Below are 25,673 nucleotides of genomic sequence, written 5' to 3'. Positions count from 1 at the left end.
TTATGACCGCCATATTTGCTACTGATTTTCTGTATGTTTCATGTCACTTTGGATCTTTGCTACTTTTTCACTGCCTCCTTGTGTGCACACGCATGCGTCTGCACTTTCTGTGTGTGCACTTGTGTGCATATGTATATGTACATATATATATTTGGGTGTATGTATAATCATAATTCCTTTGAGGTTTTTTTACTATATTTTTTAGTTATTTTGTCTAGGGATTATAATAGTCGTCTTCATTCCAGTCTACTTCAGTGTGATGTTAATTTAATTCCAGTAAGGAATTATTGAAATTGGGGCACCTGGGTGGCTCAGTCGGTGTCTGCCTTCAGCTTAGGTCATGACCCTGGGGTCCTGGGGCAGGGAGCCCTCTTCTCCCTCTCCTTCTGCCCCTCCTCCCCGCTTGTGCTTTCTCTCTCTCGCTTGCTCTCTCTCAAGTAAATAAAATCTTTTAAAAAAAAGGAATTTCTGAAATTGAAACATTCTTTGATCCTAGCTCCATTTTCACACACGTCCTTCATGCTAGTATCTTAAAATGTCATCTGCATGTGCTACAAACCTAACAATACAGCATTATAATCATTGTTTAGTTCAATTTTATGTCTCTTTAAAAGTTGAGAACAAAAGAGAAAAATGTATATATTTATGCAGTTTTTTATAGTTACTCATATATTTACATTTTTCCAGTAGTCTTTACTTCCTTGTGTGCACTTGAGTTGTTGTCCAATGTCATTTCCTTTGAGCCTAAAAGACTTCCTTTAGTATTTCTTTTAAGGCAGATCTGCCAGAAACAAATTATTTCAGTCTTTACTTATCTGGGAATACATATTCACCTTCATTTTTTAAAAAATATTTTATTTTTAGGTAAGTGCCACACTCGATCTGGGGCTCAAACTCACAACCCTGAGATCGAGAGTCGCACACTTCACAGACTGAGGCAGCCAGGCACCCCATCACCTTCATTTTTAAGAAAAAACAACTTTGATTCCATAAAATTCACCCAATTTAAGTGTACAATATTTGTTAGTACATTTACCAAGTTATGCAACCATCACCACCTTTAGCCCAGTGAGATCCCTAGATATCCACTTACAGTTAATACCAGTTTCCACTCCCAGCCCCAGGCAACCACTAATACACTCTGTTTCTACACATTTGCTTTTTCGAAATATTTCACATAAATGGAATCACACAGTAGGTGTCCTTTTGTGTATGACTTCTTTCATTTAGCATAACGTTTTTGAGGTTCATCTGTGTTTTCATATGAATCAGCACTTCATTCTTTTTAATTGCTGAATAGTGTAGACAGTCCTGCATGGTACTGGAAACCACAATAATGACTATACAGGCTGAAAGTACGAAAAGCAATCTTGGGTTGCCTGGATGGCTCAGTCGGTTAAGTGGCTGACTCTTGATTTTGGCTCAGGTCATGATCTCAGGGTCATGAGAGTGAGGCTCCACATAAGTTGGGCTCCACACTACTGGGTGGTTTAAGATTCTCTCTCTCCCACTCCCTTGCCCCTCCCCCCACTACCTGTCTGTGTGCACTCTCACTCTCTCTATTAAAAAAAAAGGAAGAAAAGGAATGTTAATCAATGGGAAAAAAATATAATTGTCCCGTGGTCTTTAAAAAATTTTGCCGAAACATTAAAGACTCTTACTCTTGGCTATAAATGTAAAGAGAAAATGAAAAGACAGTAAAACTAATATTTATTTAGTGCACCATAATTTAAAACATCAGAAATATTGAGAACTAAAGCTATTTCTTTGGGGAAAAAAAAAACCCGCTTATTGAATAGTTTGAACAGTGCTTGCTTTCTTTTTCTTGTCCTATAACTTACAATACAGAGCAAGCACCTTTTCTATGCCATGACAAATGGTCACACTCCTTCCTAGGCTAGGATCAGCTTCCACATCATATCTTAGCTCTTTCAATGTCTTGAAATATCTCCAAGAGTTCCTTCAATCTGAGGAACTCTTTTTTTGCTGCCATCACTTCCTCTGAAACCTTCATACTTTTCATCGCGACCACTTTGCTCATTTACAGCAGTAAGCTCCCCTTCTTTAAGTTCTTCTGGCTGTGATCTAGAGTTTCTCAAATGGTGGCAGTGTCAACATTTCTGCTATCAGTTATTTTGTCTAAACAGCTGACCCTTGAACAACGCAGGCATTGGGGCACCGACCCCCCCCATGCAGTAAAAAATCCAGGTATAACCTTTCACTCCCCCAAAACGTAACGAATAGCCTACTGCTGAGCAGAAGCCTTACTCATAATGTAGTCTGGTAACACATACTTTGTATGTTGTATGTGTTATATACTGTATTCTTACAATAAACTAGAGAACAGAAAATGTTAAGAAAATTGTAAGAGGGCGCCTGGGTGGTTCATTCGGTTAATCGTCTCAGGTCATGATCCCAGGGTCCTGGGATCGAGCCCTGCATCAGGCTCCCTGCCCCGCGAGGAGCCTACTTCTCCCTCTCCCTCTGCTGCTCCTCCACTTGTGCTCTCTCTCTGTCAAATGGATAAATAAAATCCTTAAAAACAGAAAATCATAATGCAAATATATTTACAGCACTGTACTTATCAAAAAAAAATCCACATATAAGTGGACTTATGCAGTTCAAACCTATGTTGTTCAAGGGTCAACTGTAATTCTATTTACATTAGATATAAACTTCTCTTCCAGTGTTATCACTTCTTCTTGCTGTTTTGTTGGCCAATTCCCTCTTCCAGGTATTGGATATACTGCACACCAGAACAGGCCTTTATTTTGAGCCAGGGTCATCATGCCTGTCCCGGGCTTCCGTGCCCTCAGATCCATTTTCTGCCCTTTCTTGCTCTGCTACCTTTGCAGGGGACAGGGAGGGAAAGGGAAGGGGTGACCCCAGTAAACTGCATTTCCAGGCGCCTTTCCAAGTGGCTTCCAGTGAGATTTGTCCAATGGGCAGCACGGCGAGAGACTAGAGTGGAAGAGAAAAGCCAGGGTATCTATCTCCATCTCTTTGCTGCAGGAGCGCATGCTTGCACTCTCTCCCTCTCTCCTTCTGTCCCCTCTGCCCCTCTCCTTCTCAAGTAATGGCCATGTGATGTCCATGGCTGAAGCTACCACCAGACAGCCCTCTCTCCAGTCCCATGTCTCACTAGGCAGCCTCCCCTTCCTGCCAGGAGACCTCATTCCTGGGCTCTGGTAACGCGACCCTCCCCCTGTGTCAGCCCCAGGGCGACAGCGGCTGCCTGCTGTTGCTGACCTCCACGTTGCTTCCATGCACCCTGTTTGGCTTCTCAGGTCCTCCAGTGCCTTGGTCCACAGTTGTCCCTTACTGAACTACTTGCCTCTTTTATCCTGAGTGGACTGGGAGGACCTCATCAGCCACATCAGAGCTCCACCCTTCACCCGATTTCCCCACAATGGATAAAATCACTACCAGATTACCATCTTGACTGTGTCTCTCTTCAGTGCCATCACAAACCCTCCACAGAACACTGCCATGGAAAGTAGACAAATCTCTCATTCATACCACTGAAGAGAAGCACTCCGGCTCATTCACAGCCTGCTCTGCTAATGAATGCAACTGTTTCTTTCCCCAGTTCTCTCAATAGCAAAAATGTACAGAAGCCAACATATTCCTAGACTAGAATACGGTAGTCCATGGTAGGCCTGTTTTAAACGTGTGTCTGTGTGTATACAAACACACGTAACTGCATACACACACAGACACACATATAAAGTCTACAGTTCAAAAAAATAAATGCCAAAAGACAGAGCGTATGTGTATGGGGGTTACAATGACCAAAAAATAAAAATAAGACCAACACTCCTTTATGAAATGAAGGCTTCCACTTCCAGACAAGACAGAGAAACAGGGACTGGATTTATCTTCATGCCTGAAACAAAAACAAAGAAATACATGAGATAATGGCCTTCAAGACACTAGACATCAGGCAACGAAGAACTGATCCCTGAGAGATGGGGAAAACGGGGTGAGTGCAATGACTGCTCCAGCTTACTGCCTTCAGAGAGTTTTGAAGCCACAAAGCAGGAGGGGAAACTGAGACAAAGTCTAGGCAACTCCCTAAATTGACAAAGCTGAGAGTCTACGTACAAAGGCAGCTAGAGTTCATGGGACAGAGGACCAGCGAGGGGACCTAAACAGAGAGACAATCCTGAAGATCCACAGAGGGTCTCTCCCTCAGGTATTCAGGAGAGATCAGCATATGCAGATGAGGGGAAAGAAAAATCTGAAAGGATTAGGGAGAATGAGACTTGGCTACAGGGACAGTACCTGTGCCCACTAGCCAGACTGGAAAAACACAATTCACAGGGCATTTGGTAGAATAATCAGGATGGTCTTGCCCCAGTAGTGAGAATAACCAGCACTGTTCCAGACCTACCTAACAAATCATGAAAGCAAGACCCCAAAGGATCAAACTATTTTCAAGTTAACTGCATCTAGGAACAAAGTGCAAGACGATTTAGGAATACAAACACGTCCAGCATCTAACAAGGTAAAATTTACAATGTGTGGCACCCAACTAAAGATTAGCAGGCATACAAAGAGGCAGGAAAGTGCAACCCATAATTGGGAGGATAATCAACTAATCAAATGAAACCGACCCAAATTTTAGAAGTAGCAGTAAGGGCATTAAAACAATTATCATAATATATTCCATAGGTTCAAAAAGTTAAGCAAAGATATGGAAGAGCTTCTGAGCGTAGAAACTATAACATCTAAGATGAAAAATATGCTGGGGGGGGGGGGAGTGCCCGGGTGGCACAGACGGTTATGCCTCCAACACTTGGTTTCAGCTCAAGTCATAATCTCAGGGTCGTAAGATCAAGCCCCACCTCAGGCTCCACACTCAGGGCCAATTCTGCTTAAAACTCTCTCTCCCTCTGCCCCTCCCCCTCATATAAATAAATAAATCTTTAAAAAACTACACTGGATGATTAATGGCAGATTAGATATTACAGGGGGAAAAAAAGATGAGTTAAGGGCATGGCAAAAGAACCATCCAAAATGAAACTCATGGAAAAACATAATCTGATATATGAAAAGGCACCAGTGAGCTGTGTAACAACTTAGAAGTGGTCTAATATACAGGTAACTGGAGCCCCTGAAGGGGAAAAGGATAAAAAAAAATTTTGAAGAAATAACAGCCAAAATTTTTACAAACTTAATGAAAACTATAAAAACACACACCCAAAAAACCAAATGAACACCAAGTGCATGAAACACAAAGAAAACTACACCAAGGTAAGTTATGATCAAATTGCTCAAAACCAGTGATAAGCAGAAAATCTTAAAAGCAACCAGAGGAGAAAGACCTGTTACATACACAGGAACAAAGACGAAGCTAACATCACATTTCTCATTAGAAACCATATAAGCAAAAAGATGATAGAGCAGGAAATGGAGACAGGAGAAAAACAGAAATGAATCTCTATAGACTTCTACACCCAGCAAAAACATCTTTCAGAATGAAGGTGAAATAAAGACATTTACACATATGCCCACACACAAAAATAAAATGAATAAAACTAAAATAATGATTTTAAAAACAAAAGAGTGAGGATGAAATTAAGGAAACCTCAGGAACACGAAATGCTACAGTCAGCTGACACCATGTGTTATTCTGCAGGAAAACACGAGCATAATAGGCCTGATGTTGTGATCTCTAGGAGAGCCGGCTTGCATGATTGATCCTTGCAATAGCCCCTTTGAACTTGGTGTATAGAATACTCCCTACGTTACTAATTGATAAGGTTGTTTTGTGTGCCTAGGATAATTGAATCCTGCCAGACCAGCCTGGCTAAGTTGTTTTTGCAAATGTGATTTATGGCAAACACCTGCTTTCCTTCTGGGAGTCAGAAATTTCAGTAAGAGTCCTGATAAGCCCTTAATAAAGAAGTTGGAGTCTTAAGCAAGCTTCCCTAGGCAGAAACCCAGAGCATGTGTTGCTGTATTTAATTGTTGGAGAAGCAGCTTGTTCTGGGAAACCCTATCCCGAATCCTCTAAGGGAGAACCTTGGAAGCCCACATCCAGACTCTTCCAGACTCCACCCATTAAATCTTTTTCCCTTGCTGATCCTGTTGTTTATCCTTTCACTGTAATAAATCATAGCTCCGTCTATGTATGTCTCTGAATCCCATGAGTCTTTCTAGCAAATCACCAAATGTGTGGGCGGTCATCAGACTCCCAGGCAGTTACCAAATATAAATGGTGCTTTAAATCTTAACTCTTTCTTCAAACCCTTTCTCTGGACCTGTACTGCCTATTCTTTGGCCTCCCCTAGAATCCCAAGCAGCACCTTCTCCACTGTAGCCATGAACATCTGCATCAGGTCCTCAAAACAGCCCCATATATCACACTCGAGTTTCACGTGGAACTCAGAGCCTGCTGTAAAAGTTACAATTAGATTCAGCAGCCAATAACAAACACTCATTTCTCTCTCACTTGTAAGGTGTCCAAAAGTATTCAGTCCAAGTCTTTCATGGCAGCTCTATGCTCTCAGAGATCCCAGCTCCACCTGTCTTACTGTATTGCTAGAATTGTCTTCCATTCCCAAAGTTACCTCTGGATCCAATATGGCTGCTGGAGCTCTAGTCATAACAATCACATTCAAGAAAAGAGAAGGTGTGGCAGAAGTGCACATTCACTTCCTCTTATAGATACTTTGGACAAATCCCTCTTATAGATACTTTGCGCAATCTTTAGCCAGAACTTGGTCATATGACCACACCTAACTATGAGAGAGGCCAGGAAATACAGTGTTTTCGTTGCACAGAAATATGCTGAGCTAAAACTAATGGTCCTATTAGAAGGATGAAAGGGAGAATGAATATTGGGAGGTACCTGGAGTCTCTGCTACATTTAATTCTACACTCAACACAAAGTTATCTGTGAATCAACTTTTTTTAATAACCCAAGACAGTTTGGGGTAAACGTGTCTTTATCCAAAATGTGTTTTAGAGGTAGATGGGGGTGGGTAAAGAAGAGATTTGTTGAGGGGCGCCTGGGTGGCACAGCGGTTAAAAGCGTCTGCCTTCGGCTCAGGGCGTGATCCCGGCGTTATGGGATCGAGCCCCACATCAGGCTCCTCTGCTATGAGCCTGCTTCTTCCTCTCCCACTCCCCCTGCTTGTGTTCCCTCTCTCGCTGGCTGTCTCTATCTCTGTCAAATAAATAAAAGAAATCTTTAAAAAAAAAAAAAAGAAGAGATTTGTTGAGTATAAACTTAAACTCCATGCGTGATCACTTACACCCTAATTTGAATTTTCTCTTTCTGACGTCACAGCAAAAGCATGTGATAGGAGCCCACAATAAAATTTAAAAGACTACTTCAGGACTTTTACTCTCTTAGTAACATGATACACAAATTTAACAAAACACTGGACTTAACATTGTTTTTCCCCAGAGATCACAGTATCTCTGAAAATATACAGAATCTAACTTTTTAGAAGTACAATGTGGTGAGGAATGTCAGCAAAATGATGGAGTAAGGTAGCGCCAAACTCCTGTTCTTCCACAGAAACATCAAAAAATAAGCAGAAACTGTCAGAATCAACTTTTTCAGAATTCTGGACAAAACCCAAAGGTTTACAGCAACCAAACAAAAACTCCTTCCTGAGAAAGCTGAGATACTGGACATAATAGACAAAAACTTTAAATCAACTATCTGAAATATGCTTAAAGAGCTACAGGAAACCATGAACAATGAAATAAAGGAAACCAGGAAAATGATGTATAAACAAAATAAGAATATCAATAAGGCAACAGAAATTATAAAAAGGAAGCATTGGAATTCTGGAGCTGAAAAGTACAATAATTGAAAGAAAAAATTGACTAGAGGGGCTCAATGGCATGTTTGAGCAGGCAGAAGACAGAATTCCCAAATGTGAAGATAGAACAATTGAAATTATCAAGTCTGAGGAGCAGAAAGTAAAAATAACGATGAAAAGTGAACACAGCCTAAGGGACCTGTGGGACACCATCAAGAGGACCAATAATGCATTATGGAACTCCCAGAAGAAGAGACCGCGAAAGGACTGGAAAGAATATTTGAAGAAATAATGGCTGAAAACTTCCCAAATTTGATGAAATGCATTAATCTACACATTCAAGAAGCTCAACGATCTCCAACCAGGATAAACTCAAAAGATGCACACTGAGACACACTATTATGAAACTGTTGAAAGGTAAAGACAAAGAAAATCTTGAAAGGAGCAAAAAGTGACCTGTCACATACAAGGGATCCTCAAGAAAATGAAATCTGATTTCTCGGCAGAAACCTTGGAGGTTAGAAGGAAAGTGAAATAACATTTTTAAAGTGCTGAAAGAAAAAAACTGTCAACCAAGAATTCTGTACAGGTAAAAAGCTATCTTTCTAGAATGAAGGACAAATTAAGACATTTCTAGATAAACAAAAGCTAACGGAGTTCCTTATGAGTAGACCTGACCTATAAGAAATGCTTAAAGAGGGCACCTGGGTGGCTCAGTTGGTTAAACGACTGTTTTCGGCTCAGGTCATGATCCTGGAGTCCCGGGATCAAGTCCTGCATCGGGCTCCCTCTGACCCTCCCCTCTCATGCTCTCTCTCATTCTCTCTCTCTCAAATAAATAAATAAAATCTTTTAAAAAAGGAAATGTTTAAGAAGTACTTCAGCTGACATGAATGGACACCAGACAGTAACTCGAAGCCATATGAAAAAATAAAGTACACTGGTAAAGAACACAAGTAAATGTAAAAAACTTTTGGTTTATAACTCTTTTTTTTATATGATTAAAAAGGCAATTTCAAATAATAATTATAAACCTACGTTAACAGACACACAACATATAAATATGTAATTCTGACAATAACAATATAAAGAGAGAGCAAGAGAGACATATAGGAGCAGAGTATGTATGTTACTGAAACTAAGTTGGTACTATTCAAAATACGTTACTCAAAGTTTAAGATGTTAAGTGAAATCTCCAAGATAACCAGCAAGAAAATAACAATATACAGAAAAAGGAAAGAAGAGGATCAAAACTGTACACTATAAAAAATCAACTAAATAAAAAAGGCAGTAATGGAGAAATTGAGGAACAAAAACCACATAAGACATATAGAAAGCAAATAGCAAAATGGCAGAAGTGAGTCCTACCTTATCAGAAAGTACTTTAAATGTTAATAAATTAAGCTCTACAATTGAAAGTCAGAGACTGGCAGAATGGGTAAAAACACAAGATCCATCTATGTGCTGTCTATAAGAGAATCACTTTAAATACAAAGACATAAAGAAGTTAAAAGTAAAAAGATAGTTTAAAAAGTCTATGCAAATAGCAACCACAAGGGAAGGGGAGTGGCTATATTATCTGACAAAATAGATTTTAAGTTAAAAAAGTATGGACTCTGAGAAACAAACTGAGGGTTTCAGAGGGGAGGGGGGTGGGGGAATGGGATAGACCGGTGATGGGTAGTAAGGAGGGCACGTATTGCATGGTGCACTGGGTGTTATACACAACTAATGAATCATGGAACTTTACATCGGAAACCAGGGAGGTACTGTATGGTGACTAACATAATATAATAAAAAAACATTTAAAAAAGTACTACAATAGACAAAGATAGATTTTATTTTAAGATGTTATTTATTTATTTGACACAGAGAGAAAGAGACAGCAAGAGAAGGAAAACAAGCAGGGGCAGACGGAGAGGGAGAAGCAGGCTTCCTGCCGAGCAGGGAGCCCGATGTAGGGCTCGATCCCAGGACCCTGGGATCACGACCTGAGCCGAAGGCAGACGCTTAACTGACTGAGCCACCCAGGAGCCCCGAGAAAGATACATATTGATAAAATGTTCAATCCATCAAGAAGGTACAATAATTATAAACATATACATACCTAAAAATGGACCCCTGAAATACACAAAGCAAAATTTGACAGAACTAAAGGAACAAATAGTTCTATAATAATAGGTGGAAACTTCAATAACTGATGATCAACAATATATAGAAAAACAAGACAGAAGATCAATAAAGAGCTAGAGGACTTGAAGAATACTATAAACCAACTGGACCTAACAGACACATACAGAGTACTCAGCCCAACAAGAGCAGAGTACACATTCTTCTCAAGTACAAACGTAACATTCTCCAGGACTGACCAAACTTAGGTCACAAAACAAGTCTTAATAAATTTTAAAAAGACTAAAAATATACAGTGTCTTTTCCAATCACAATGGGATGAACTAGAAATCAATAACAGAAGGAAAACTGGGAAACTCACAAATGTGTGGAAATTAAACAACACACTTAACCAATAAGGCAAAGAAGAAATCACAAAGGAAATTAGAAAATACCTTAGGAAAAATGAAAACAGCATAACGTACCAAAAGTTATCAGATGCAGCAAAAACAGCACTCGGAGAGAAATTCTTAGCTGTAAGTGTCTACATTAAAAAAGAAGAATGGGGGCGCCTGGGTGGCACAGCGGTTAAGCGTCTGCCTTCGTCTCAGGGCGTGATCCCGGCGTTCCAGGATCGAGCCCCACATCAGGCTCCTCTGCTATGAGCCTGCTTCTTCCTCTCCCACTCCCCCTGCTTGTGTTCCCTCTCTCGCTGGCTGTCTCTATCTCTGTCGAATAAATAAATAAAATCTTTAAAAATAAATAAATAAAAAAGAAGAATGATCTCAAATCAGTAACTTAACTGTATACCTGAAGGAACTTAAAAAAAGAAAGAGCAAATCAAACCCAAAGCTAGAATAAGGAAGGAAATGAAAAGATTAGAGAGGAGATAAGTAAAATAAAGAATAGAAGAAAAAAAATCGAGAAACCCAAAAGTTGTTTCTTTGAAAAGATCAACAAAATTGACAAACTGTAGCTGGGGTAACTCAGAAAAAAAAGAAGGAAGACTCAAATTACTAAAATCAGAAATGAAAAAGGGGACATTACTATCAACTTTACAGAAGTTAAAAAGATTATAAGAGAATACTATGAATAACTGTACACCAACAAATTGGGTAACCTAGATGAAATTCACACATTCCTACAAACACACACACTATCAAAATTGACTCAAGGAGAAACAGAAATTCTGTATAACTTCCCAACAGAGAAAAGCCCAGGACCACATAGCTTTATTGGTTAATTTTACCAAACATTTAAAGAAGAACTAACAACAATCCTTCTCAAACTCTTCCAAAAAACTGAAGCAGAATGAATACTTCTTGACTCTATGAAGCCAGCATTACTCTGATATCAAGGCCAAATACGTGACAAGAACAGAAAACTACAGACCAACAGTCCTTATAAATACAGATGCAAAAATCCTCCACAAAATATTGGCTCATCAGATTCAGCAGCACATTAAAAGAATTATACACTATGACTAAATGTAATTTATCCCAGGAATGCAAGGGTGGGTCAATACATGAAGGTCAGTGACCACATCAATAGAATGAAGAAAAAAACCCCACATAATCACCTCAGTTGATGTTGAAAAAGCATTTGACAAAAAAATACCTTTTCATGATTAAAAAAACCAAAACCACCACCCAGTAAACTAGAAATAAAAAGGAACTTCCTCAGGGACGCCTGGGTGGCTCAGTCCATTGAGCGTCTGCCTTCAGCTTGGCTCATGATCCCGGGGTCCTGGGATGGAGCCCTGAGTCAGGCTTCTTGCTCAGCNGGAAGCCTGCTTCTCCCTCTGCCTGCTGCTCCCCCTGCTTGTGTGCGTGCACTCTCTCAATCTCTCTCTCTCTCTCTCTCTGACAAATAAATTTTTTTAAAAAAGGAACTTCCTCAAAGTGATAAAGGCCATATGTGAAAAACCCACATCTAACATCATACTCAATGGTGAAAAACTGAAACCTTTTCCCCTAAGATCAGGAAGAAGACAAGGATGCCCACTTTCACCACTTCTATTCAACACAGGACTGGAAGTTCTAACCAGAACAATTAGGTAAGAAAGGGAAATAAAAGGCATCCAATTAGAAAGGAAGAAGTAAAACTATCTCCATTTGCAGACGACACGATCTTATACATATAAAACTCTAAAGAACAAAAAAAAAAACTGTTAGAGAAAATAAACAAATTCAACAAAGGTGCAGGATACAAAATCAACACCAAAAAAATCTGTCATATGTCTATACACTAGCAGTGAACAATCCAAAAAGGAACTTAAGAAAACAATTTCATTGGGGTGCCTGGGTGGCTCAGTCGTTAAGCATCTGCCTTCGGCTCAGGGTGTGATCCCGGCGATCTGGGATCGAGCCCCATGTCAGGCTCTTCCACTGGGAGCCTGCTTCTTCCTCTCCCACTCCCCCTGCTTGTGTTCCCTCTCTTGCTGTCTCTCTGTCAAATAAATAAATAAAATCTTTAAAAAAAAGAAAACAATTTCATTTACAATAGCATAAAAAGGAATTCAATATTTGAAAATAAATTTAACTGAGGAGGTGCAACAGTTGTACACTGAACTACAAAACATTGCTGAAAGAAATTAAAGACCTAAATAAATGAAAGGATATCCATGTTCATGGAATGGAAGACTTAAAATCATTAAGATGACAACAGTACCCAAAGCAACATACAGACTCAATGCAATCCCTATCAAAATCTCAACGGCAGGGCACCTGGGTGGCTCAGTCAGTTAAACGTCTGCCTTTGCCTCAGGTCATGATCCCAGAGTCCCAGGATCAAGCCCTGCATCAGGCTCCCTGCTCAGCAGGGAGTCTGCTTCTCCCTCTGCCCTTCACTCTGCTGTGCTCTCTTGTTCTCTCTCTCTCTTTTTCTTTTCTCTCTCTCAAATAAATAAAATCTTAAAAAATAAAATCTCAATGGCAGAAATGAAAAAAACCCATCCTAAAACTTTTATTGAAAATCAAGGAACTTCAAAGAGCCAAAATAATCCTGAAGAAGAACAAAGTTGGAGGACTCACACTTCCCAATTTCGAAACGTGCTACAAAGCTACAATAATCAAAATGGTGTGATACTGGTATAAGGACAGACATATAGACCAATGGAATAGAATTAAGAGCCTAGAAATATGCCTTCACATCTATGGTCTACGGATTTTTGACAAGGGTGCCAAAACCATTCAATGAGGAAGAGACAGTTTTTACAACAAATGTGCTGGTATAACTGAACATCCACATACAAAAGAAATAAATTTGGACCCTTACCTTATACCATATATAAAAACTCAACAGAGACCAAAAGGCTAAATTTAAGAGATAAAACTATAAAACTCGTCAAAGAAAACATAAAGAGAATACTTCATGGCATTGGATTTGGCAAAGATTTCTTGGATAGGATACCAAAAGCATAGGCAACAAAAGAAAAAAAATAAAGTGAACTTCATCAAAATTAAAGCCTTTTGTGCATCAAAGGACACTATTGTGAAAAGGCAACATGAACTAGGAGAAAGTATTTACGAATCACATATCTAATAAGAGATTAATATCCAGAATATATAAAGAATTACAACTCAACGACAACAAAAAGAAACAACCCAATTTAACAATGGGCAGATGACCTGAATGAACATTTCTCCAAAGAAGATGTACAAATAGCCTTACATCATTAGTCAATAAGAAAATGAAAACCAAAACCATAATGAGCTACCACTTCACAAGTACTAGGATACTACAAAAACAACAACAAAAAAATAACAAGTACTGGAGAGGATGTGGAGGGCCTGGAACTCTTGTGGTGGGAATGTAAAATGCTGCAGCTGCTGCCATGCGAAATCGTTTGGCAGTTCCTGAGAAAGCTAAACATCGAATCACTGTATGACCCAGCAATTTTATTCCCAGGTATATACTCAAAAGAATTGAAAACAGGGGCCCAAACGGATACTTGGGCAGAATAATGTCACGGCAGCATTATTCATAATAGCCAAAAGGTGGAAACAACCCAGGTGTCCAGGAACTGATAAATGAATAAACAAAATGTAGAGTGGAATATTATTCAGCCAGAGAAAGGAATGAAGTTCATACACATGTGACGACCCAGATGAACCTTGAAAATACTGTGCCAAGCGAAAAGAGTCAGATTCAAATAAGTCAGGACTAGAAGTGTATGAATACACTTACATGAAAGATATAGAATAGGCAAATTCGTAGAAACAAACTAGATTAGAGGATATCAGGGAGTGGGGGGAGGAAGGAAGGGAGCATTACAGTTTAATGGGTACACAGTTTCTGTTTGAGGCGATAAAAAAATTCTGGAAATAGTGGTGTGATGGTCACACAATTTTACAAATGCCATTAATGCTGGTGAATTGTACAGTTAAAAATGGTAAAAATGGAAAATCTTGCCATATTATTTTGCCACAATAAAAAATTTTAAAACCACCATGTGCCTTATCAGCCAAATACAGCATTTTTTGCGAACGTATACTCACCTATCCCTTCATTCTCTTTCCTGAAACAGCTTGCTGTGATTCGGCCAGACGTTTTCACACGTACAGTTTTCCTTCTCAGAAACTTCACTGTCAGTGTGAATCTGAGGCATGAGAACTTGAAGGAAGGACCTTTAATGCTAAGCAGTGTTAACAGCACCTTATTTTTGTTAGACAAAATAGAATCCATTAAGCAAATATTTCCATGGCACCTACTATGTGTCTGGCACTATTCTGGGGATAGAGGAGACAGCAGTAAACAAAAGACAGATATGCCTGCCTACACGGTCATTCAGGCTTATGTTCTCATGTATTGTGGAAGCACTCTAGAGGAGACTATGACACGCCTGGGGAGAACTAGCATAGGAAGAGTAGGGAGACCTGGGAGCTCGACAGACCAAGCTCCCCCTGCCTCCCCACCTCTGCGATAGTGACACCTAGAGATGAGAAAGCTTTTAAGCACCTGCTCCCACCTGAGAAGGCCTGGCACAGCCACTCTGAACATCCTTTGATGGTTTTTCTGGGTTTTCCCTTGTCGCAACTGGTAGCCTTCTCCCATATTGTCTCGGTCAGGCCAGCTCTAACAAAGTGCCACAGACTGTGTGGCTTATACACGACAGACATTTATTTTTCTCACAGTTCTGGAGGCTGGAAGTGCAAGATCAGGGGAGTAGAATGGTCAGGTTCCGGTGAAGTTCTCCTTCTGGGATGCAGACTGCCGACCTCTGGGTCTCTTCCATAAGGGCACGAATCTCATTCATGAGGGCTCCATCTTCAGGACGTAATTACTTCCCAAAGGCCATAGCTCTTAATACCATCAAATTAGGGGTTAGGATTTCAATATATGAATTAGGGGAGGCCCAAACCATCAGTGCATAACATCTTTGGGATGAAAACAAACAGGCATTTTGGTTCTACTTGGATCCAAGGGCCCGAGGCCAATCTAGCATAGGACAATCCAGTCTTCCAAATTGGCCAGCCTCGCTCCTTGCAGTGGTGCACTGGAGTTTGGAGCCAAAGCCCCAGCTAATAATAAAAAGGGACACTTTGCTTTATTTTATACTCTGGGCACAGATTTCCGTCGGAGACCCCCTGGAACCAGGTCATCGGGGCAGGAGTCAGGTTCTGCTCTCTCCTGGCCAGACGCACCCTGAAGCATATTGATCTCATCCTTTAGTAGACTCCCACTTACCAATCTCAAACATATGGCCTTAAACAAATGTGCCGTTAGACCTAACTTTCAATTTCTTCATTTCGCAAAATGGGACCGACGATACAGTCTTCATACATTTGATGTGAAGGTTAAATGGCTTAAAGTATGCAAAATACTTAACACAGTGCCTGGCTATCATAGCAGGTATTCAAAAAACAGTTGCTATTTTTCTACAATTATTTAATTACAAGCAACATAGTGAATGTATTTAAAAGGTGAAAACAAATATTCTACAGCAGTGAGTTTCAAACTTCAACTTAAAAAAAAAAAACAACGCTGCTAGGGGTGCCTGGGTGGCTCAGTCAGTTAAGCATCTGACTCTTGATTTCGGCTCAGGTCATGATCTCAGGGTTGTGAGATGAGGCCCCCACCGCGGGCTCAATGCTCAACGCTGAGTCTGCTGGAGATTTTCTCTCGTGCTCTCCCTCTGCCCCTCCCCCTGCTCATGCTCGCTCTAATAAAATAAATAAAATCTTTAAAAAAAAACCCTGCTAATGCACCAAAACACCGATTTCTGAGTCCCAGTCTGAGACATTTAAGTCTGGGCCCAGACCTGCTAGCTCTAACAAGCTCTCCCATGATGCTGATAAGTATATTGAAATGACCTCATAAACTCCAGATGAATATACTCTCTTCAAACTGGATTACTTAAAAAATTTTACTTTATCATCATTGACAACAAAATCACATGCAAGTCCTACGACTTCTCTTTTCTGGATTCTGTGTGACAAAGCACTCATCAAACACTACATCAGAGATCAGCTTAGCTGCTTTCCAACCCTGTCCCTCTTCCTCTTGCTAGACTGTATTTCCCTGCCTCTGTTCCAGTTAGATGTGGCCTCATGACCAAGTTCTGCCCAACGGAAGTGGGCAAAGCGACGTGCAACACTTTGAGGCTTAGCACAAACTCTTCCCCGTGTGATCCTCTGTTTCTTTCCTCATTCACTGGCTGGAGAGGGAGGGTTCCAAGGCCCTAAGGGATGTGGAAGCCACAGGATGGAAGGCACCTGGTCCCTGAATGACCACAGGGAGAGCCACCTGCCAGACTCTTGCACTGGCCCAACATGTGAGTTAAAAATGAACTTGTCTTGGGGCGCCTGGGTGGCACAGCGGTTAAGCGTCTGCCTTCGGCTCAGGGCGTGATCCCGGCGTTATGGGATCGAGCCCCACATCAGGCTCTTCCACTATGAGCCTGCTTCTTCCTCTCCCACTCCCCCTGCTTGTGTTCCCTCTCTCGCTGGCTGTCTCTATCTCTGTCGAATAAATAAATAAAATCTTTAAAAAAAATGAACTTGTCTTATGTTAGGCCACTGAAATTTGGGGTTGGTCTGTTCTAATGGCTAGCATTACCTCAATACAAATATCCACAATGTGAAAAAGCCAGGTAGCATGCTTCAAACCAAAAGAGAAAAGTCTCCTAACACCTATTGTCTTGGAAGTGGAATACAGGCAATTTTTCAAAAGATATGTGAGCTTTAAAATAAAAAAAATATTAACATTAAGAAGTTACTGATTCTCAAGTCATGAAGGCCTAACATCATCTCCTATAAACTAATGTCAAACAGCATTACCCAATGTCAGACTTTAATGAGAGTAACAGGTTGCATGTAGCCTCACCCGTACGTCCTTTCAGGGAGGAAGGTTAACAGGTTACCAGCTAACAGGTTAACAGGGAGGTTAACATCTTCCCCCAACTTCTATTTTAAGGAGATTTTCAAAACATACCAAAAAGCTGAAAGGTGAATATAAAACACACCCTTTCACCCACCACCCAGATATACGTGGTATGTGTATTTTTTTGACTGAACCATTTGAAAGTAAGTTGCATGTGTTAGGACTCATACACTTGACTCCTGAATACTTCAGCCTACAATTCCAATTAATATGTACATTCTCCTGTATAACCTCAATTATCTCACCTAAGAAAAATAACAGTAATTCCCTAATGTCATCTAACATCAAGCCTGTATATAAACATCCCTGATTGTCCCCCAAACAGCTTATTTTCATGAACCAGAGCTAATCAGGTTTCCTGTGCTGTGACTGCTTATGCCTCTTTGGTCTCCAGTTACTTAGAACACTCTCTTAGTCTACTCAGGCTGCTAGAACAAAATACCATCGACGGGGTAGTTTAAACAACCAACATTCATTTCTCACAGTTCTGGAGGCTGGGAAGTTCAAGACCAAGGCGCCGGCAGATTCCGTGTCTGATTAGCGCCCTCCTCCTAGCTTGTGGATGGCGGCCTTCTCACTGGAGCCTCACATGGTAGAGAGACAGGGAGCTTTGGTCTCTTCCTTGTCTTATATGGGCACTAATCCCTCCGCCCTCATGACCTCATCTAAACCTAATTACCTCCCCCAAACTCCACTTCCAAATAGCATCACCTTAGGGATTAGGACTTCAACATATGAATCTTGGGGGGGGGGAGGGTACAATTCAGTCCATAACAGACACTTATCCTGTCTTTTTGTTTCCCTTGACATAGACTTCTTGAAGAAACCAGGACAACGGTCTTGTAGGTTACCCTGTGTTTTGGATATGTCTAATTGTTTTCACATGGTATTTGATAAGTTGTTTCTCTATCCCCTACATTTCCTGTAAGCTGGAAGTTATGCCTGAAACCTCAATTTAACTCAAATAAAACATTTGGAGGATGAAGACTACATAGGTAAAGCTGTATGCTTCCTACCGCATCTCATCGGGAGGCACGTACTGCTAGATAGTTCCACGAGGAGCAAGGATAAATTTAATGACTTGGATATAAGATGGTGACGGCCAGGCCTCTCCACCGCAAAGATACCTTCTTTCTTCTGCGAGAGGCAAGCGATCTGTGGCGCTATCCTTGGCACCGTATAAGTACCGTGTTCCCCAATGACCTTTCACCTACGGCTTTGGAATTCATGGAAAATCCTTGTCTACATCATTAGGGTTGTGAAATGGTGATTTTCGAATTACATCATTCCAAAAAGATTACTTTCTGAAAGTTCTAAGAAACACTTTCGGGGCGCCTGGGTGGCGCAGTTGTTAAGCGTCTGCCTTCGGCTCAGGGCGTGATCCCACCGTTCTGGGATCGAGCCCCACATCGGGCTCCTCTGCCTGGAGCCTGCTTCTTCCTCTCCCACTCCCCCTGCTTGTGTTCCCTCTCTCGCTGGCTGTCTCTCTGTCAAATAAATAAATAAAATCTTTAAAAAAAAAAAAAGAAACACTTTCAGAAAATGTCACTTTCTCATTTTAAGATTCATTTTACTTCCATTTATTACTTTTAAATAACTACAAATTTTCTTTGTGCCTAGCCATTCCTATAAAAAGAACATCTTAATATCCAAAGAAAATGCTCCTGAACCACATAACTGTGTTCTCTTAGTTCTAATGTGTTTTTTCCTACATAAAAGTTGTTTGCTTTATTTTTTATTAATATTTTTTATTATATTATGTTAGTCACCATACAGTACATCCCCGGTTTCCGATGTAAAGTTCCATGATTCATTAGTTGCGTATAACACCCAGTGCACCATGCAATACGTGCCCTCCTTACTACCCATCACCAGCCTATCCCATTCCCCCAGCCCCCTCCCCTCTGAAGCCCTCAGTTTGTTTCCCAGAGTCCATAGTCTCTCATGGTTCATTCCCCCTTCTGTTTACCCCCTCTTCATTCTTCCCTTTGTTCTCCTACCAATCTTCCTACTTCTTATGTTCCATAAATGAGTGAAACCATATGATAATTGTCTTTCTCTGCTTGACTTGTTTTGCTTTATTTGCTTTATTTTTAAACAAAGTTTCCATTGCCAAAGTAATGTGTCAGTGTCATAGAAATTTCAAGCCATTCAAAAGAGTACAAAGGGGAAAAAGTAACATCTCCCCTCCCACTCTCCCAACAACTGGCTCTACAACCACAAGTATTTCTGAAGGACAAAGTCCAAGAATTGAGACTGCTTGCTAAAGGAGGGGGGGGGGTACGTTGTAAATTTTTTCTGGGTATTAACAAATAGTTCACCAAAAAAAAGTCAATGCCCCTCATCCCCACGAACTGAATGCTGATGCATTTTTAAATTACAGCAGGCCTCTACTGAATGAGCCTCAAGTAGCAAAGCGGGCCAAAGAATCACAGAGTCTAAAGTGAGAATGAGAACTAGGACTTACCAGGTGTTTAAGTATCAGACACTGCACTTGACCTTTTCAACGTCTCAATAAATACACTAATCCTGTGAGGTGAGTGACACCGTCTCCGTTTTTGAAAAGAGGAAACCGGGGCTCAGAGAGCATACCCGGACTCATGCAGCTTTATAAGTAACAGGGCCAGCATTTGAACCCAAGGGATGTGGGGCCAAAGCAAGACCATATGGAGCTGCCCCAGTCTGCGGCAAAAGTGAGGGGCTCTTAAAAACAAAACAAAACAAAAAACAAGGGCTCCGAATTAACCAAGAATAGGGTGGCTCCAAAATGTTTACTCACACACAGACTCAAATGTTCACTGTATGCTACTTCCAAGAGTCGTTCCCCTTGCAGACTTTGCCCGTGAGTCCACTCTCAGGCCGCGCGTAGCAATTCAGCTCCGACAAAGCAACAAGGAGCCCATGGTCCACAGGACCAGGAGGGGCTGACCGATACATGCTTGGCAAGCTGAGAGGTGTGGAGGAAGCGAGAAGCAGGTGGTGGGCTGCCAGGGTCAAGCTAGATACTTTGGACCTGTATCAGTTGTCACCAAAACAGTACGGGGGAAGTGGAACTAGGACACACGCGAGAGAGAACCACAGTTAACTGTCACAGTCTGTTGATACCACCTTTCTCTGCCTCCAACACTTGCTATTTCTGCCGCACAGATTTGCTGGGCCCGGGAACTTTCAGAGGGCACTTAGTCACGTACAGGGGCAGACAGCTGGGAGCTCCCTGCCCTGACAAAACAGGTTAGACGGGTGCCAGGTAAGCTCCTGGTCCATTGCGGTGCGGTGGTGCGCAGCTCCCATCACAGGGCCTGGGGGGGGGGGGGGCTGCTTTCAATGTCCCTGGAGAGTCTGGTCTGTGGTCACCGGCCCTTACAGCTACCTGGGTCTGTTGTCAGGGAGGAGTGCTTATAATTGTCCCTTTGCCATTTAAATGTTGAGCATTCACAGTGTGTCTCTTATTGTCCTTGGGTCCCCTGCATCTAAGCAAGCGCTTAAGATGGGATCTCTCGGTGCACACCACTCCTACGTGCACTCAACTCCTCCTCGGGGATCATGAAATAAAAAGGAGAGAGGGAAAGCAAGGAAAAATCTCTTTCCTCTTCCCCGTTTGGTCTCTATTCCAGGCCCAGGGCTCCAGAAGTTCCATGGGTACAATCAACAGTTGAAAGTTCACAGAAAACGGATAATGTAATATAGTTTAAAATAGGGAGAAGTGGGCATCAAACTAGAGGATTTGAGGAGCATCTTAAAATGCCATCACAAATGGCACAGAATGGAGGCGAGGACACACCAAGAGGTAATTCGGCTTCCATAATTCAAAAATCGAGAAGCACAAAAGAGTATATGGTGATATTTCCCTCCCACCTCCTGTCACAGCCACCTAGTTCCTCTCCAGCAAAAAACACCCAATGTTACTAGTCTATTGACTGTCCTTCCAGAGATATTTTACCCCAGCAAACCCATATAATCACAATTTATTTTACTATGACTATATATAAATATATCGTTTATCATAACCTTTATAAATATTAAAGCTTTCCCTTTCAGATTAAAGTGCCACATAAATATTTTTAAAGGGGCAGAAATTAACATTTTTAAATTTCAAAGAGTTTTGAAACTTGCAGTTGAACTCTTTTCACTCATTAAAACTTACCAATATTTAAAAATGAAATTGTTTACCTCCAGAAATTAAGTTGGGCACCCGACACACAGCAGATACTTAACAAATGTTTCCTTAGTCTTTTTGTCCTTTATTACTCAGAGGCAACAGGACAATTACTCACTTCCTCTACTGATATCAAGAAATGAAATCTGTTTTCTTATATTATTAACAAAGAAAAGTCCTGAAAATCGGTACTATATTCGCTTAAGTGTTCAAAGATTTTCATACTGAATTTTTAAAAATCAGAATCCCTATCCCAATAGCCTTCAGGAAATAATGAATAGTTAGCTAATCAAATGACATTAGAATTCAGATGGAGGGTGTGTGTGTGCTAAAACAGAAGACTAAATATCCATCAGACAGAGAACTGTTTTCTCACAATCAGAGGCAAAATATTCACAGCAAAATATTAATATTTGGGCAGAACTCAGGACACCATATATTGACAAACTAAATTTCTTAGCATATTTCAAAGTAACACTAAAAGCCAAAGACAGAGCAAAATGACACAGAATGTTGAGATGATGCTGTCTTTTCTGAACGATCATCAATTAAACCAGATTTCAGTACCACAAAATGGCACGGTATGCTGCAGCATGGCCCCAATGACTAAAAGATCAAAATGAGCTTAAAAAGTACGTATCAGCACAGGAAAAGTCCACTATTGTTTGTCAGCCTTAAGATAAAGGTGACTGAGCGCCTAAGAACATGGAGTACTCCCTCAGAAAAAAATATTTTTAAATCCTCATTTTTCCATGTGCTGGAACGTGTATTTTTGAGCCTGTCAAATCTACCTTCTAGAAGTGTTTCATACTGTACTTTAATGAATTGGAGCTAGAGGCTATAAAATAAAAATATTTTCATGATTATCTATAGCCTTGGAAGGATAATCTTCGTTTGCATTATCGCTCACAGTCAACCCCCTGAAATGATAACGTGCTTCAACTCCCCACCCTGCTGTCTGCTCAGACCTCCTAGCTTACCTGCAGCCCTGGCATTTGTCATTTGTCACCGACCGACACAAACCACAGAGGTCAGGAGTGGCCAGGTACTGATGCCAAAGTTTGAGTTCACATCTGCAATTTGCAATAACCAAACTCAGTTTTAGACCTGGTCCTGTGTCAATGACAGATCTGCTTAGGCCTCTACCTGTTTAAAACTAGAGGGCTCCTGACAGCAATTTGTAACCTTGGTGGCCATGAGCCTGGGCTGTCAACGACCCATCGAGAGCCCTGAGAAGCAAGACCCAGGGCCAAGGGTAATTTTCACATTAAAGATGCAGGTGTCTGCTTTCCATTCTTTATCAGGGAACCCTGAATGGAAATTGAATGGAGAGATCCCTCCAGTAAAAGTGATGAAGTAAAATGTTCCCTACTGGGAATAGTCATGAGGTGGCCTCATCTATTTCCCATGACGATGCCCACCTGGACCTTAAGTCCACTGAATTTAATTCAAAACGAGAATACCTGGTTCTAGTTTGGAGTCATAAGGGGGGGGTGTGGCGAGAGAGATGATTCAGATTACAGCTAACTGACACCCATGTAATAACGGAAGATTTGTGCTGACCACTCTGCGGATAACACAGCGTGTGCCATTAAATCCAGAAAAGGGTGGTGGCATCAGCCCATCCTTCACAACAAAAGACGGCTGCCTCCGGAGTTAAAAACCACTACTTTTCCTCTTCATCCACCTATAAACGTATCTTCAAAGTCACGTCCATGCTAAAATCTGAAGACCACAAAAGCCCCTCTTCCCTTGGAGAAGCCAAGTACCTGGGTATAACGTCCCACCTGGACAGAAGAGTGGGAGGCGTGCCCATATAACCGACTAGGCCCGACCATGGCAGTGCCCTACTCTGGATCCTGTACCACGCTCACCTTTCACAGCGCTTCAGGCCATACAAGAGACCCGGGAACAGAGATCTCAGAAGTGGGCGCTCACCCAGGTTGACCATGGATGTCTGGCATCCGGCCGCCCATACCCAAGCCCAGAAACCCTCAGCCCTCGCCCCCACCCTCACTGTGGCCAGCCTCTTGGGGTGACACGGTCCCCAGGGTAGTCACCCACCTCCCGCCGCGGCACACATACCCTGTTGAGCTGAACTGGGGCGGAGGTGGGGGGGGGGCGGGTGCGGAAGCGCGATGCGGGAAGCGGGGCGGGGGGGGGGCGCAAAACAGAACCGGGCGGACAGAACCAGGCCACCTCCGTGCCTTTCATTTTCCTGGTTCCCCGATTAAGAACATCGAAATGAGGCGGAATTCTCTTTAACGGTAATAGAAAGCCAGAAAATGCAGACAGTTGACCTTGGGAACCAGCCCCGTCGCAGCGGGAAACGGAAAAGAAACACGTTGGCAAGTGAAGGGGGAGCGCAGCGCAGAGCGGGGCGGGGTGGGGGGAGCGCAGCGGCCGGGCCGCCAGAGGGGTGTCGGGGAGGTGGGCGCGGTAGGGGGTGCTCACCGTAGATCATGGCCAGCCCCGTCTCGTGCAGAAAGCGCACCCGGCGGTGCTTGAAGAGCCAGATGGTGAGGATGGTGAGCGTGAGCAGCAGGATGAAGGTGAGCAGGCTCACGCTGTCTTGCCGGTGGCTCTCCTCCGCCTCCTTCTCAGTGGCGAGCTCCTCCATGGCGCTGCTGTCCTCGGCCGCCGCCCCAGAGGAGGCCGAGGCCGCGGCGCGCAGCCCCCGACCCAGCAGCAGCGGTAGCAGCGGCAGCAGCAGCAGCCGCGGTGGCAGCGCCCGGGCCGCACGTCCCGGGCCGAGGCGAGCCGCGTCACCAGGCTCCATGGCCCCAGGGCCGCCCGCGCCTCCTGCGCGCGGGGACCAGCAGCCCGCGCCGTCGGCGGGTTCCCGCGGCGCCGCCGACCTGCACGAGTGGCCGCTGCCGCCGCAGCTCCTCCCCCCGCGCGCGCCGGGCCGGGGCTGCGCCGGGAGCCGCGTGGGGGAGGGGCGCGCGCAGTGCGCAGGAGCGCCAAGCACCGCCCCCCGCCCGCGCACCTGTTCTGCCCCCAGCCGCGCTGCGCCGCGCCGGCCGCCTTCCCAGCCGCCGAAGCCGACTGGGCTGGGGCCCTCCGACTCAGGGGAGCGGCCGTGGGCCCCTGGGCTGCCTGCGCTCCTCGCGCGGTCCTGGCGTACCTGGCCAGGCGGTCTGGGTCGCGGGGCCGTTCCTGGGCGGTCGCCGCCACGCTTCCTAAACGCAACGCCAGAGGTCGCCGGTGCCTGGCAGGAGCATCAGCTTGGGTTCGTGCGCTGTGCCATTTCGAGTCCTGTCTCTGGGGCCACCACGAAGTGTTCCATCTCAGGCCAGTGTGCGGCTGTCCTGAGCCCAGTAAAGGGGGGGTGGTAGGAGCGCGCCCTGAGGGAAGCGAAGATTCGCGAAGCACCGTTGCCCCCTCCACCTCTTTTTGCACAACTCTCACAGTACCTTCCAGCTTTTCAGGGCTTCCCAGACTCTACCAGGCTTCATTCAAACCTCTGCTCTATGTCTGTCCCAAAGTGAGGACTGATCAGGGGTTAGAATGGGGTGCAAGCGTTAAAACAGCTCCTTCACCACTTGGGGAATAGACTGACTTCTTATTCTGGACCGTGTAACTAGCCCTCTTGGGGAACAGGGTTGAACCAGAAGGATCTGAACACTTGCCATTCCTGCTAGATGAGCAGCAGGGGGTGAGGGTGGAGATCACCCTGGTGGGTTGACCTTATGGTAGCCCAGGGAATCTTTGGATGATTCTTAGGATAGCTCTGGAAAAAAAAGTTATAAAGTGGACTCTGGAGGATAAAGCCTCTTGGAACAACTCCTCAGGAACTAGAATTTTCAATCCGCCTTGTTCCTCTGGTCAAGGAAGAAAAAAGATTAAATTCTCTTTTTTAAAGATTTTTTTTTAATTTTTAAGTACTCTCTACACCCAACATGGGGCTCGAACTTACAACCCCAACATCAAGAGTTGCATGCTCTACCTACCGAACCAGCCAGGCGCTCCTGGAGTGATGGAACTCTTAGTGACTGAATTCCCAGTGCCTAACGCTGTGCTTGTAAGTGTTTACTGAACTGCTCTGAAATCCATACCAAAGGTTCGTTTTCTCTCCCAGAGGAGTTTGCATTTTTAAGAGAATTTCTTGAAGAAAGCAAAGCTTAACTAAAGAGAGTAAAGAGTAATAAGAATAGGGTAGGAATGGCATTAGGCGGGAAGGCTGTTTGGAGCACTGCGGCCTTCCTGGTTCCCCTCTAGGTGAGCGCTCTGTCAAACTGCTT

General features: G+C 43.0%; 1 protein-coding gene across 2 annotated transcripts in view; it reads right to left on the bottom strand.

Annotated features, from left to right (window-relative positions):
- Nucleotides 1-24,223, bottom strand: part of SLC9A7 (solute carrier family 9 member A7) — a 126,995-nt gene extending 102,772 nt beyond the window's left edge. For both annotated transcript variants that reach the window (XM_040632600.1, XM_040632606.1), the window contains exon 1: nucleotides 23,884-24,223. In XM_040632600.1, the coding sequence (XP_040488534.1) occupies nucleotides 23,884-24,208 (325 nt within the window). In that variant the 5' untranslated portion in view covers nucleotides 24,209-24,223. The remainder of the gene's footprint in view (nucleotides 1-23,883) is intronic.
- Nucleotides 24,224-25,673: the final 1,450 nt, after the last annotated feature.

This window comes from Ursus maritimus (assembly GCF_017311325.1).
Source record: "Ursus maritimus isolate PB19 chromosome X unlocalized genomic scaffold, ASM1731132v1 scaffold_X1, whole genome shotgun sequence".
In the NCBI taxonomy this organism is placed as follows: domain Eukaryota; kingdom Metazoa; phylum Chordata; class Mammalia; order Carnivora; family Ursidae; genus Ursus; species Ursus maritimus.
Note: the sequence above shows the minus strand (reverse complement) of the source record. Positions and strands in the feature narration are given on the sequence as shown.